The 14,147-nt window shown below is 58.2% G+C and overlaps 1 protein-coding gene across 1 annotated transcript in view; it reads right to left on the reverse strand.

Annotated features, from left to right (window-relative positions):
* SASH3 (SAM and SH3 domain containing 3) overlaps positions 1-8,895 on the reverse strand; it is a 28,967-nt gene extending 20,072 nt beyond the window's left edge. The window contains exon 1 of the mRNA XM_075007706.1: positions 8,777-8,895. Coding sequence (XP_074863807.1) covers positions 8,777-8,833 — 57 coding nt within the window. The 5' untranslated portion in view covers positions 8,834-8,895. The remainder of the gene's footprint in view (positions 1-8,776) is intronic.
* Positions 8,896-14,147: the final 5,252 nt, after the last annotated feature.

The raw sequence follows: 14,147 nt of genomic DNA on the forward strand, positions 1-14,147 counted from the left end.
CTGGAATATTGTGTCCAGTTTTGGCCTCCCCAGTATAAAAAGGATGTGAATTTGCTGGAGCAGGTTCAGCGAAGGGCAACAAAAATGATTAAGGGTCTGGAGCACAAGACCTATGAGGAGAGGCTGAGGGATTTGGGCTTGTTTAGCTTACAGAAGAGAAGACTTAGAGGTGATTTAATAGCAGCCTTCAACTACCTGAAGGGGAGCTCTAAAAAGGAGGGTGAGAAACTGTTCTCAGTAGTGTCAGATGGCAGAACAGGAGGAATGGTCTGAAGCTGAAGAGGGAGAGGGGTAGGTTAGATATTAGGAAAAACTACTTCACCAGGAGGGCGATGAAGCATTGGAATGCGTTGCCCGAGAGAGGTGGTGGTTTCTCCATCCCTTGAGGGTTTTAAGTCTCGGCTGGACAAGGTGCTGGCTGGGATGACTTAGTGAGGATTGATCCTGCTTGAAGCAGGTGGCTGGACTAGATGACCTCCTGAGGTCCCTTCCAGCCCTGTGATTCTGTGATTCTGTGACTCTGTTATACACCGGAAGCTACAGCTACCTGCATATCTGCAGAATGAACGATGAATGAGTGAGAAGTCAGGACCCTGGTATTCGGCATACTGGACAGTTCGAATAGGAGAGGCAGACCCCACAGAGAATGGATAGATGATACAGTAGATTGGTGCGGAGCTAGTCTACGGAATCTAAGCCCCTCTGCACTGGACAGGGAAAGCTGGAAGGAAATAGTGAAGGAGGCATCGGACACCAACAGGCGCTGAGCCCATGGTTGGTGGTGGTGATGATGATGATGATGGGAATCCTGCTCTGACACTGGACATAGAGGACCCCCGTGTCCAGCTGCACTTCAAGTTCTGCTCCTCCCACTTGCTGAGAAATCCATCCCTTGTGGTCGTCTGCAGGAAACGGCTGTACGGGTGCGGGAGCATCCTCCCTGGACCACGGGCTGCCACCTGCAAACTGATGAAGGTGCAAATCTCTGGCGTTGCCCTTAGAACGGGGCTGTTGTGTTCTCTGCAGCAACCCACACAGTTCATCTGAGCCGCCCAGATTGCTGCAGGGTTTGTTCTTGACCCAGCAGTCGTGGAAAGACTCCTTCACACACAGACATAATGGGTGCGCTTCAGGTCGTGCCTCCTGCTTGTCCCCCGCTGTGCTGCTGCCTAGGTGACGGAGGCTCTCGCAGCGCCCTGGCATGCTTGTGTTAAGCAGTGCCCATTGGCACAGCGGCTTCTACTGCCGGCTTTAGGGTCGGCTCAGTCTCTGTCAATAGCTATTCTCAGCTTGCCTCATTGTGCTCCCCATGCTCAGCCAGCCCCTTCATGCATCGCTGAAGCTTGTTAACGGCCTAAATTCTACCACCGGCTCTGGAATCACTGCCTTCCCCTTTGGACTCTGTTAATAAAAGCAGAGACGCTCCGCAGTGCCCAGGGACCTCAGGAAACCCCAGTTCCACAAGCTCACCCAGTGCTTGGGCTGCAGGTGCGCGTAGAGCTGTTCAGCTGTGTAGTCCGTGATACGTTTGGGCCCATTACACTCAGGGAAACCTCCGTCAGTCATCCCATTGGCTTTGCTAGCCTGTTCCAGGCCGTCATTGTAGGTGGGCCAGGCCTCCACGGATCTCCGACAATGGGCAGCGTTCTCCGAATGGCCGTTAACCCCTTGTGACAAAGTGGGGTGTGTAAGGATTTTATCCCCCTGAGGTGCCTCAGTTTCCCTCGGCACAGCATCAGTGCGTCGTGGTGAGGGGCGTTCAGTGTGAAGACGTCTCACATGTAGGCCAGGCCCTCCCTGCTCTTTGTAACCTAGGCAATCAGGTGACCCCCTTTCTTGGGGGGAGGAGGGGCCGGGCTGGTTTGAGTGGGAACTGGGTGGTTGAGAGGGGCATCTGGTCTGGCTGGAGAGGGAGGAAGGAGGCCAGGGCCCAGCCTGGGGACCCCTCTCCCCAAGACGGATTGTACTGATGGGTTCTGCTTCCCTGCTGACAAAGCTGTTCCACGCTGTGTCCGTGTCACCCGATCATCCTCCTGCTGCATGAGAGTCACTTCTGCCTGCAGGTGGGGCACAGGGCCTGGGGACCCCCCACCCCCAACACACACACCGTGACGCCCCCACAGTCGCAGCGGCTTCGGTTGCTCGGTCACTCAGGCTGGCGGGTGGTGAGGTCAAGTCGCAGGCGGCACCAGGAGAGAGTAAAGGCTCTTGGAAGGGAGCTGAGTTATGACCCTATTTCTGTATGCTCCATCCCCCCTGCCTGGTTGCTGAGAACAGCTTGAGAACACGATTCTCACAGGCTCAGTTGCCAGAAGGGGAACATCCCTCAGACACACCCTTGAGTCTTTTGTAAAGTTCTCCGGCTGTCTAAGCGCGTCCCAGGACTTCGGGGGCTTGCCTGGTGGGTTGAGCCGCGAGGGGTCGGCGGGCCAGGCTGTGGGGATGGCAGGGGATGTGTCAGGCCACGTCTCTGCCAGGCCATGCAGTGAGGAAGCCCGTCGCAGGGGATCGCGGTGATTCGGTTCAGATTCAGCGCCGGGAAAGGGCCGTTCGTAAACACCAGCACGGCCCAAGAGGCTGGCGTAAGAGCTGCTGCCTCAGGCCCCTCCCTCTCTGGCACTTCTGCAGGGCTCCGTGGAAATCCTGGCCGCAGGGTGGTTGCCTTCACAAACCACAGGGTCAAGTGGTGCCAGTGCAGTCGCTCTGGCGGTCGCTGTCACTTCAGCCGGCTGGGCTCAGCCCTCCGCCAGTCCCCGCACCGGTGAGCGAACCCAGCCCAAAGCTGCCTGATCCATCGTGACCTCCCAAGAACCTGTCTGGCAAAGCCACACGACAGGGCTGGCCTCTGCACTGGCTGGCTGCTGCAACCCACAGCCCAACAGCTGTCGGTACAGGACTTCCATCCCTGGCTCCCTGGGCAAAGGGGCCTGTTCCCCTCTGCGGCTCACTGTGTAGGGACCTGAAATAGGGCTTTGCCTGCTCACGTGAGGGGTGGAGGTAAGCCAGGCAGCCTCTCCGCTGTGCAGTGAGCCAGCCTCCTGGCTGAGAGCTGTGCTGTAGCCCGGGGTTTGCTCAGCCTACCCGGCACAGCCAGGGGTTCTCGCTGGGCTTTGCTCCTCCAGCCAGGCAGGGAAGGCAGCCTAGAGGGCTGGGGGTTTCAGACCCATCAGCACCTCCTCATGGCAGGGTGCTGTGTAGCAGCAGCTGTCTCCCTGCCCAACACTCGCCTGCAGACAGCCACCCCGGTACTCTGCCTCCTCCACCACTCAGCCCTGCAGCCAGGTCACAGTTCTGTCCTCTTATTCTGGGGTAACGGAAAGTCCAGCCGTGTCCTCCCCGGAGGGTCTTTGGCCCAGCTCTGGGCCGCGTGGCGCTCAGACTCTTCTCACGGGCTTTGCCAGGGCTCAGCCCATCTCAGGGCACTCAGGCTGTGCTCCGGGTCCCCGGATGAGCATCCTGCACTAGGTGCACAGGCCGGGTGTAGGCCCCACAGGCCATCAATCACAGTTACGCAACTCCGCACTAACGCAGCTGAAGTCGGGAGACTTCGACCTACTTAGCACAGCGGCTTCGCTGGGGCCAGGCAGTGGCAGACGCTCCCTCGTCGACTCTGCGAACGCGTCTCGTCGCGGTGGAGGAGAGGGGTCGACGGGTGAACGCTCAGCGGTGAATTTCTCCCGATAAATTGACTCCTGCTGCAATTACCGGTGTAGATGTGTCCACAGCCACAAACTAACTTCTGCCCTCCTCAGCCTGGGGTGTGGTACCCTCTGCTGCGTGGAACCTCCCTGGGGTGCCAGCCAGAGCTCCCCTCTGCTTACCCAGCTCTACTCCCCAGGGCTGCTTTGACTGGCTCCTGGCCTCCCGCCAGGCTTCTCCCCCTCCAGAGAGGAGCTCAAGTCATCCCACTGACCCCATGGCATGACTGTGGAGCTCCTCATTCTACCACCGCAGCCCTCTAAGCCTGGGACAGCTCCAGGTGCAGCCAGAGAAGTGGCTCTCGTGGCTTCATTAAGCTTTCTGGGACATCAGCTCAACCCTACAGGCTAGACACACGCTTTTAACACCTGTCCTGCTTCTGGGTCCGCAGCCCAGTGACATGGTATTCTAAAACCAGCCTCCCACTGAGCGGCAATATCCCCGGCTCTCACACACAGCGCTGTGAGGCATCTGCTACGTTACTATAAATAACAGCGTCAGCTGTGCTGCATGGAGCTCTGCAGCACCTGGTTCAGGAACAGTGTCTGATTGCGGCGCGGGGGGGCCGGGAGAGCTGTCAGACCACCTCCCCGCTGCAGGCACAAGGACAAGCACCTCAACAGGCCACTAGCACAGGGGGAGAAGCAGCTGAGCAGGGGGCCAGCAGTGGTGCATGGCAGCAGGGCCCACCTGGCAGCCCAGGAGCAAGCCCATCATTTCTGCAGCATTTGAGCATCTAACGGAAGGGGCCACCAGCAACAAACATTTCCAGTTTATCTGCTTGCGAAAAAAAAAAAAAGAGAAAAAAAGGCACCAGAGCTGTCTGCAGAAGTTTGTGGCTGGCCTTGAATGAGAGCTCCTCCAGGTGGGTTGGAATGGCCCTGTTCATCTCCAAGGGGTGCTCGCACTGAAGCTCGAAGGTGACAGCTCAAGTCACAGCTGATCAGAAATGCCAAGCGAATGTGCTTCCTGGCCGTTGCTGGGAGGCGCTGCACTAATCCACCTGGTCTTTAGAACGTGAAAACCGGTGGGGTAGGATCACGGCCTGTGCTCTCACTAGTATTGTTTTCCTTTGGGTGAACATCCTCCAGGCCCTGGCACGTCCTGGGAGCGCCCGACCCTGCAGCCTCATCTGGCTTTGTTGGCAGGGTGTGGTGAGTGAGTAGGGTTGGGTCAGGCCACACTCTGATTATGGCAATAAGAGTTTAAGCCTCTTGGGCCAAGCGGCTGCCCCATATAAAGCGGGCACAATACATCTGTCAGCAAGTCAGCCAGGCTGACGGGCCAGCCGGGCAATGAGCTGGAGGAGAAGCACTTGAGGATGGCGCTGGGGGAAGGTGTCTCTCAGTGAGGTGGAGCAAAGGGGTAGGCCCAGCGCTAGGCAGCCTACCAGTGAATAGGAAGGGATGCACACAGGCTCAGTGGCTGGTGACTGGTCTACCTGTGAGCTGGAGAAGATGCAGGTGGGGCTAGCCGTGGGTAGCCCGTCTGTCAGTGGCTATGTCGGTGTGTTGGAGGGGTGCTTGAGGTTGGCACCATATGGCACTGCGCTGGTAACCTGTCCCTGAGGCTGCGGGAAGGCTTGGGCTTGGTGCTGGATGACCCGTCTGCCTGGGAAGTGGCGGGAATGCACAGGGACGGTGCTGGGCAACACCTCCATGAGGCTGTGGGGATGCCCGGGGTTGGCACGAAGTGACCCGCCTGTTGGTGAGGCAGAGGGAACACATGGGGCCGGTGGCAGGTGACCCGTCTGCCAGCGAGGCAGAGAGGGCAGGCACTAGAAACGTCAAGGGCCCAGTGTGATGGCTGGAGAAAGTCTTGGCGGGGGGCCCTCGCTGGGACAGGAGCTGCCGTGTGAGTCGCAGTGGGGATGTGGAAAGTGGGTGGCCCGTGTCAGCGAGATGCTGGGGTGTGGGAGTGCCAGGTGCCAAGTTCAAGGGAAAAACAGCAGAGCCAGAGAAGTGAGAGCCCAGGCCCTAGAGAGGAGGAGAAGTGAGAGTGGCGGGTGGGGCAGTGAGGGGGATGCCCAGCAAGGCCTGCTCTGAGAGTGCCTCGGCTGGGCCTGGGCTGGCCTGCCTCCCCCGAGACGGCCTGTTTCCATGGTGAGAGGAGGAAGGATGTGGTACTTCCCAGTGTCTCACTCGGGCTGGGCAGAGCTGATGCAAGGCCCTGCTGCGTCAGACTGGAGGAGACTGGCTCTCCCAGAGTTCCCTGCCGGGAGCGCTGCCATCCCTGGCACAGGGCAGCGGAGGGTGACAGATGGTTCCAAGGCCTGTGGCTCGCTCGAGGCTTGTAACCTCCCTTGCCCCATGACCCCCTCCGCGGAGCCCACCAGGAAGGCATCCCGGCCGAAGCAGGCGATGCCCACGCTCAGCTGGCTAGCGCCTTCCTCTCCCTGGCAGGGCTGCCCCGTCTCCCAGGGGCTGGGACGGAGGGTCGTCTCCAAACTTGTGAAGTGTGGCCCTTACCCAGAACGGCTGCCTGCTCTTCCTGCTGCCGATGGGCATGAAGCCAGAGCTCCCCACAGCCTTTCCCTACCGTCTTTGCAGAGGACAGCAACACAGCTAGAGGGGCCACGGTGTGTGTGAGTGTGTTTTGTGTGTTGTGACACTCTTCCAAGCTCCGCCCCCAAAATAAGCCCCACCCACTGAAGAGGCCAGGAGGAGACACCCTGTTCAGCACCTGGTGAAGGGAGCTGATGTGAGCTCCCCACACACTGTGGGAACCTGGGACTGGAGGACACTGCAAGTACCGAAATAAGGCCTCACTCCAGCAGCAGCGCTGACCTGGGGCCCAGCACCCCCTGATATGTGGGGGGCAGATCAGACCTCAGAGCCGTTGGCTCAGGCAGATAAGGCTGCTTCAGCTATCCTCAGGTCAAGCTGTGTGTCACAGCCGAACCGGCAGAGAGCTGCTGTTGGCTGAGACTGAAGAACATGAGGGTAACTGTGGGGAGATGGATATGCTGCAGTCCCATGTACCCACCTAATGCTACACCTGTCCTGCCCCTACGGAAGATGGGGAGCCCAGACTGCTCACAGAGAAGATGGTCGTCCCTCAGTTAGGGCCAGGCAGCAGACAGAAGAATATGGAGGTACAAGGAATGAGCCTGTGACTGCAGCCAGGCAAAGGGGTGGGTGGGGGTGGATTAAGGAACTAGCGTCATAGCTGTGGGGAGTAGGAAGGAGACTGAGGAAGACTGCGCCTTGGTGAAAGTGGGGTTCCTGGGGAGGTTGGCTAGGGGCAGGATTCCCTGAGAGATGAGCTGGGGGTGGGACCTCCCAGGAGGTTAGATATGGGACAGGTTCTTGCAGAAGTTAATTGGAGATGGGGTTCCTGGGGAGATTAGACGGGGGACAGGTTCCTGAGGAAGTTAATTCTGGAGTTGGATGAAGTGTATTAAGGACTGTGGTGGAATTGCATGCTATCACTTTACGCGTGGAGGGTTTCCTGGTCTGGCCTGCAGTCTAATGAGTTCTGTCAGGCAATACCTGATCAGAGTCAGGTTGGGAAAAGCCAGCCTGGAACAAGGTGGGGTGTCATGCCCTCTGCCTTAGGGAGCAGCCTGGTTTCTTTCTCTCTGGTTTTGATTACTATGCGTGATCCTTCTGGAGTCGAAGCACAGAAGTAGTGCTACACTGCAACCTTCCAGCAGGAGTAGCTGATGTTTTTTATCTAACTTCTCCATGTGTGGGTCACAAACAGAGTACTGGAGAGTCCTAGCAAAAACCCTTCATCTCGCGCTAATGGCCTATGGTGACGGCTGTCACCTCTCCTGATGGAGATGGGTTTGCTGCCCTGGGCAGATCTCTGGAGCCAATATGAAAAGCCTGTGCTGGCTGCACACCAGGCCTGTCCTCACGACTGGCCTAGCACGGCTACCACACCCCATGAGACTTTGCTGGCAGGGGCTTTGCTGGTGGGAAAGCCAGGCTGCTGGAGCGTGGCATGTTGTGGGAGGGAGCCAGGTGCCCTCTCTCCTTCAGCTTGTTCTTGCCCCCAGTTGCTCAGTGCTAGCTGGCGTTAAGTACTCACTGGAGCCTGTCCTTGCAGGCTGCTAGAGGAAGTGGCTAGTGGCACGTGATCAGCTCAGCCTGAACCACAAACACCTTGGAGGTCTTTGATCCATGAGCTAAAACCTGGTGAGGTTTCTGCACAAGTTTGTCACCAGCCAGCGAGCAGAGCAGCCTACTCCTCTCTGCAGAGGCAGCGGAAGCCTCCAGCATCCTCCCCGGCAGGAAATGACAAGCACCATCACCCCCCCACCGCACTTGCACAAGCAAGGGGGTTTCATACCCCTGCATTCCGTGCTGGGCAGGAGTCACAGCTCAGCGCGCTCGGGCCTGGGTCGTTCCACGACAGAGTCTGCTCTCAGTCGTGCCAGTGCAAACGCAGGCCACCTCCCTGGCTGTTAGCAGAATTAGGCAGCTAACATTGGACCCCCCCCCAGCCTCGAAATGCAGTGCAGTTCACTAGTGCTGGGGCTCCTTCCATCGCCCGTCAGAGATCACCTGGTGCCGGGGGAGTCCACAGCACGGTCCCTTCCAGCAGCAAGCAGAGGCCAACGCCCAGCCCTGGCCTCTGGCCAATGCCTCAGTCCCCAGGGGATCCCCAGGGAATCCCCAGGCCAGGCCCCTGGCCCCGGGAGCAAGCAGCCAAGGGTCGGACTGGCACCCCTGGCAGGCTTTGACCAACCAGAGCCAGCTCAGAGAAGAGCAACCCAAGTGACCAGGTCGGGGGGGAACCGGGAGCAGGGGCGAAGGAGACACACAGCTGAGGAAGGAGGGGCTGTCCAGGGTGAGGCATGGAGCATCGGCTGCGTATCAGGAACATTGTGCTGGCGCCAGAATAGCACCGCTCCCCCAAGAGGTGAGGGGGGCCACTGCCTAGCCCTGGGCAGCCCAGCCTGGACCAAACCTTGGCAACATCCTTGCAGCACCCAAGGAGCAGGAGGATGGGCACCGTGGCCTGGGAGGACTTTGCCCCGTGGCCCAGGATCTTCCCTCCCAGCCACCATCATGAGGCATCTGCTTCCAGCACAGTCCTCCGGAGGGGCGGGGGCACGTCTCACACTCACCTTCTTCTTCTGCACCTGCTCCTTGTCGCCGGCGTTGGAGGGCTTGCGGCGCAGCATGGCGCTCCTGCGGAGAGGCCAGCGAAGGACCGGCGAGGGGACGGCTGAGCTGCAGAGCACCCCCAGCCCTGGCAGACGCTGGGAAATGCACAGGAAGCTGCGGCGTCACATGTGCCGTGCTTACGGCAATCGCTGCTCCAGCAGCTGCTGCCGGCGGGGAAGAAGGAAGTAGCTTGAGAACGGTGGCCCTGTCGCAGAGTCCGGTGTGGTGGGGAGGACGCTGCCCAGATGTGGCCAGATAGGCCTAGGTAGCCCTCTCAGCAGACACGGTCATGGCTGCGCGTGACCAGTGCATGCCCCCGCCCTGGCCACGCAGATGCCTCCTGGCCCCAGGAAGCCTCCCCTGGAAGGGGTCCAGAGGGGTTTGTGCATTTCTCCAGAGGGGCTGGAGGGAGCCTTCACACAGCAGGTTCCTGGAATTGTCCCCCTGAGCACCGGGCAATGCAGGTCTGCCCACACCCCACCACTTGCTCTCTTGTAGGGTCCCACCCTTAGTCACCTTTCAGCCAGCAAAGCCGTGGCCACCAGCCCCACCACTACATAACGTTCATGGACAGGAGTGCCGATGGCCCTGTGCTCTGTGCTGTGCCAGTTTGGCCAACCACAGCGTGTAGCTCTGGCCCTAGCAGAGGCAGTGTGCCCCAGCGCGTGCTCACGTACAGCCACCATGCACAGACGGGGCAGTGTGCACACGGCCCGAGAACCCCTAAACACACTCCTGTACAGCCACCGTGCACGGACGGGGCAGTGTGCACACGGCCCGAGAACCCCTAAACACACTCCTGTACAGCCACCGTGCACGGACGGGGCAGTGTGCACACGGCCCGAGAACCCCTAAACACACTCCTGTACAGCCACCGTGCACGGACGGGGCAGTGATTCAGAGCACATGTCCAACCTTGCCGTTACGTGCCCTCAGAGCTCCTGCAGCAGTGACCTTGTCCATGCCAAGGGGGAGCAGCCAGCATCTAGGCCAGACAGCAAACCAAAGGTGCCGCCAAGGATGTTCACCGTTCTGACGCTGAGTCAAGTGTCACCTCCTTGGGTTTCCCTCCCAATGCAGGAGGCAGGAACGTAATATCCTACATGTTGCACAGCTCTCAAATGGCTTCGCATACAAACGTCTCACAATAACCATGACACCCAGCTAGTTCGTAGCTGTCGGCAGAAAGCTGGTGGCATAGCAGGAGAGCCCGGGCCCTGGGTGAGATGCTGAGGAGGCGGTCAGAGAGAGGGCTCGTACACTTGCCTGTCTGTGCCAGAGGTGTCATGGGCACCTATGCAATGGAGAGGTGGGGACATTTCACCATCGTTAGGCAAGGGCCGGGTTTTGGGGAGTTCAGGGATGTATTTTTCCCTTCGTTTAGAAACTCCATCTGCTAGCTGACACCATGGTCCAGTTGAGCTACCTCTGGGTCCTGCGAGCAAATGTCATGGCCTATACCATAGGTGTGGGACCTAGGGTTGGGTTCTGCAGTGGTTCCCAGTCACCGGGCCTGCATTCAGGGTCCCAGCGCTGCTCGCCTTGCACCCAGGGCTCTGCTCCTGGCTCCGCACATGAAGTCCTGGCTGCAGGACCCATACCCGGTATTCTGTTCCCACCCGCAGTGGTGGTCACAACTTCAGTCCCCTTAACGCTGTCGACACCTCCTCTCCCCAAGCCACAGCCCGGTCCTGGCTGCAACGCTGGGGAGAAGAGGCTCAGAAGGGGTAAGGGTAGAAAGTTCGGAGACCCCTGGCTTTCAGCAGCTCCACCGTAAAAATGTGCCAGTGCTCCTGGACTTTAAGGCCAGCAGGGGCCATCGTGATCCTCCAGTCTGACTTCCTGCACAGCACAGTCCCCAAAGCCTCATCCACCCTGACCGGGTCCCTCTACTGCTCCAACCTTCATGCTGCAGAGACTCCCCCATTTACTCCAGTTCCAACCAGCAAGTGACCCAGGCCTCTGCCGACAGAGGAAGGATTAAAAACAGCCCTGGTCTCTGCCAGTCTCACATGGGAAAAAAGTCCTGCCTGACCCCCAGTATGATGATCAGTTAGAGCCTGGGTGGGTGAAACCCACCAGACAGACCGCTGTGAAAGAACTCGCTGGAGTAACTCACAGCCCCGCCCAGTAGTCCCCCATCTCCAGCTACGGGAGGCATAGAGTAATAGCAATTGTGCCTGTGCCACAGACATTGTAGGCATCGTCATCATATCAGCTCCTCCGTGCACTCCTCAAGCGCGAGCTTGAAATAAAATATGGCGCTTGCTCCCCTTGGAAGGCCATTGCCGATTTCACTCCTCGCAGGTTAGAGGCCTTCCTCTAATTCCACAGCTAAACTCAGTGGTGGCTGTTTTATATCCAGCAATGGCCCTTGGCTTAAATACCTCTTCTCCCTCCCTGCTGGGCTCTGGGAGTCTCCTCTCATGAAGCAGGTTTACCATTCCTCAGCTCACCCTAGCTGCACCTCTCTGCACCTGTTCCAGTTTCAGTCCATCTTTCGTGCCCGTGGGAGATCAGGGTTGCACAAAGCATTCCAGGCGTGGCCTGTGCCTTACAATGGCGCAAACGCCGCTTCCTTTCTGCTAGCAGTACTTTGCCAGATGCATCAGACTGAAGGGAAAGCAGATAGCCTAGCGTCACCCAATCCCCTCTTGGACTGAGAGCTCGTGCGCTGCGGTGATCTTCGTACAAGATATGCCTTATAGGTTGTAGGGGATCATTTGAAAACTCCTCATTTGCTGGTCAGTATTGTCCCAATAAAATGTGTGGCAAGATTGTATGTGAAGTGATAAAAATCCCCTGCATGATCTTAACACGTGTTCCAAACCCCACAGTCCTGCCCAAACTTACGAGTGGTTTCTTTTGAACAAGAGTGTGTTTGCCTTAATTTGCAAGTCACCAGTAAACAGCTTCATCAAGCAGGAAGGGAAAACAAGGGAAACTCAGACAGGTGAAGAAGACACAAGCAGGGAATGTTCTTCCATGCAGATGCTTAATTTCCAGCTGGAAATGGCTTTTGAGAAGGGGCTGAAACTATAAAAAGAAGGGATAAACACCCCAAGACCTCCCTCTCTCCCTGTCTCTGGTGTCACACCTAAGGAAGTAAAGGGAAACGGCTGCTGACTGGGGCTGACAGAGTGGGGTACTGACCCAAAGAGTTTGCTCCACCATCATGCTGGAAGCATGTGGTGAGAAATGCTGCTTAACTCTAATGCAACAAGAAGTCCTGTGGCACCTTATAGACTAACAGGTATGCTGGAGCATAAGCTTTTGTGGGCAAAGACCTTCTTCGTCAGATGCAGGAGTGGGGGGGGTGGTCCAGAGGACTCTAATGCAGTTAAAATTAGACCCCAGGAAGCAATCGATCTTTATTTTTCTTGTGACCATTTCTGATTTTTAAGCCGTGTTACCTGTACTCACTTAATGTCCATTTCTTTGGAGCTGATAAACCTCTTTTTGCTGTTTTAACTCAACCAGGGTGCTCAAGCCGAAGGCTCTGGCTAACTCAAGGTAAGACGCTAAGCTGGCGTATCCCTTTTCATGGAAAAAAGGACTGAATGTATTTGCACTGTTGAGGCGGGGGCTGGGCAGCACGGGGTATGCATTTCTGGGGGACGACGCAGGGCAGGCATGCTGCTGGGGGTCACCCTGCAGTGTAACAAAGGCCGGTGAGAGCCAGGGTGCAACTGTCCAGCTGCAGAGACACATAAGTGCAAACTCGCTGTCTCAGAGCGGCTGGCACGCTGAAAGGCTGCTTGGGAGCTACTTCAGCAAGGCATTCTAAGGCCCCCAAGGTCTGGATTGTTCCCTGCTATGTCCCACATGGGGATAACAGCAGCATGGTGGGATAGGAGCGACGAGTGGAGCGTGTACATTGAGGGGTATGTGGTGCTCAGCGATGACAGACCTGACGGCAGAGGCGGTGTAGCATTGTGCGCTGGGTTGACAGTGAAGAAACTCGACGGGAAGGAATGGGGAAGTAAAGGCAAGCGCACACTGCTGTCTGAACTGCGTTCATTTGCACTGTTCCCTCAGCCTCGACGTTCATCCTGAACTTACGCTGCCCGTTCTTTGGGGAAGCCCAGGAGCCATGACTTGCCCAAGGTCAATCAATCTGCAGGTGGGTAATCGCTCTGTTACCCACATTCTTCCCAGCGCTGCTGGCATCTGCCACCCCTGCCCCTCTGCTCCCGTCCTGTGCCTTGGTCTCCCCCGCCCCCCACTGCAACCCACCAGCATAGCCACGAGCAGAGACCCAAAATCACGAGCTCGGCCCCCGGCTCCTGAGATAGTGGGGGTTAGGGTTGACCTATCAGCTGATGACCTGCCTATGCCCCCTGTGTGTGAGTCACATCATGGGCAGCCCAGGGGCCAGCCACCCAGGCAGGAGAGCCCATTCGGTCTGGGCACCCACCTGTGGATGGGTCCCTCTCCCTTCTTCAGATGCCTTTAGGCCCCAGCATTATTTACAGGGAGCCAGGACCCTGGGGCTGCTTTAAAAGGGCTATGCAGGGTGGTAGCCAGAGCCTGTCAGAGCCTGGATTTTAGGGGCCCTGTGCCCCCCCCCAACAATTTGGCTGTATAAGGAATGGTGCAGTGGGGCATACCCTCCACCCCCTCTCCACCCCCAGCATGGCCTAAGGGCTCTTCACTCACACTGATCCCAGGCCCATTTCGGGGACTGGAGCAGGGCATGGCTGTGGAGGTCAGTGTGGGAGAGCAGCCCTGAGGCTGCTCTAGTTCACCCCAGGGGCCAGGCAGGCTCCTGTACTGCTCCAGAGCACACAGGTCCTGATTTCCCATTGCCCAGAGCAGTATCTAGTCATTTACACTGGTGCAAAGTGGGTGTCAGTCACTATCAGCGGGATGGGCGGGTGCATGCCCACTGCGCCCCAAGCCGGCAGGCTGCAGGGCGTCAGGCCCTGGCATGCAACGATGGCTTAGAAAGCCACCCTAAGGCCCAGTCCCATGCCAGCTGCAGCGGCCCAGAGCAGTGGAGGATCTGGCTCCAGGTCTCTCTGTCAGCTGAGGAGCAGGGTTCCAAGCTGGGGCTATCCTAGGGGCCCGGGAGGAGGCTGGGGAATGAGGAGCCTGCCTCGCAAGGTGGGCTGTGGGTTGGGGCTGACCGTCCTACAGGGGAACCCCTGGGGCCCTAACGCAAGGAAGTGACGTGGGCGCTGCAGGATGAATTTGGAGTCCGTCAGCCAGCCAGGCCCGGCCACTCCCCCCACATCTCCCCAGAACTGCCACTGGCACTTGGACATGTGGTTCTGCCCCAGGCCTGGACAGGGGCACCCAGGGGCATGCAGCAGCCCTCTACGTACGCCG

The sequence above is a fragment of the Carettochelys insculpta genome, chromosome 13 (genome assembly GCF_033958435.1).
Source record: "Carettochelys insculpta isolate YL-2023 chromosome 13, ASM3395843v1, whole genome shotgun sequence".
NCBI lineage: Eukaryota > Metazoa > Chordata > Testudines > Carettochelyidae > Carettochelys > Carettochelys insculpta.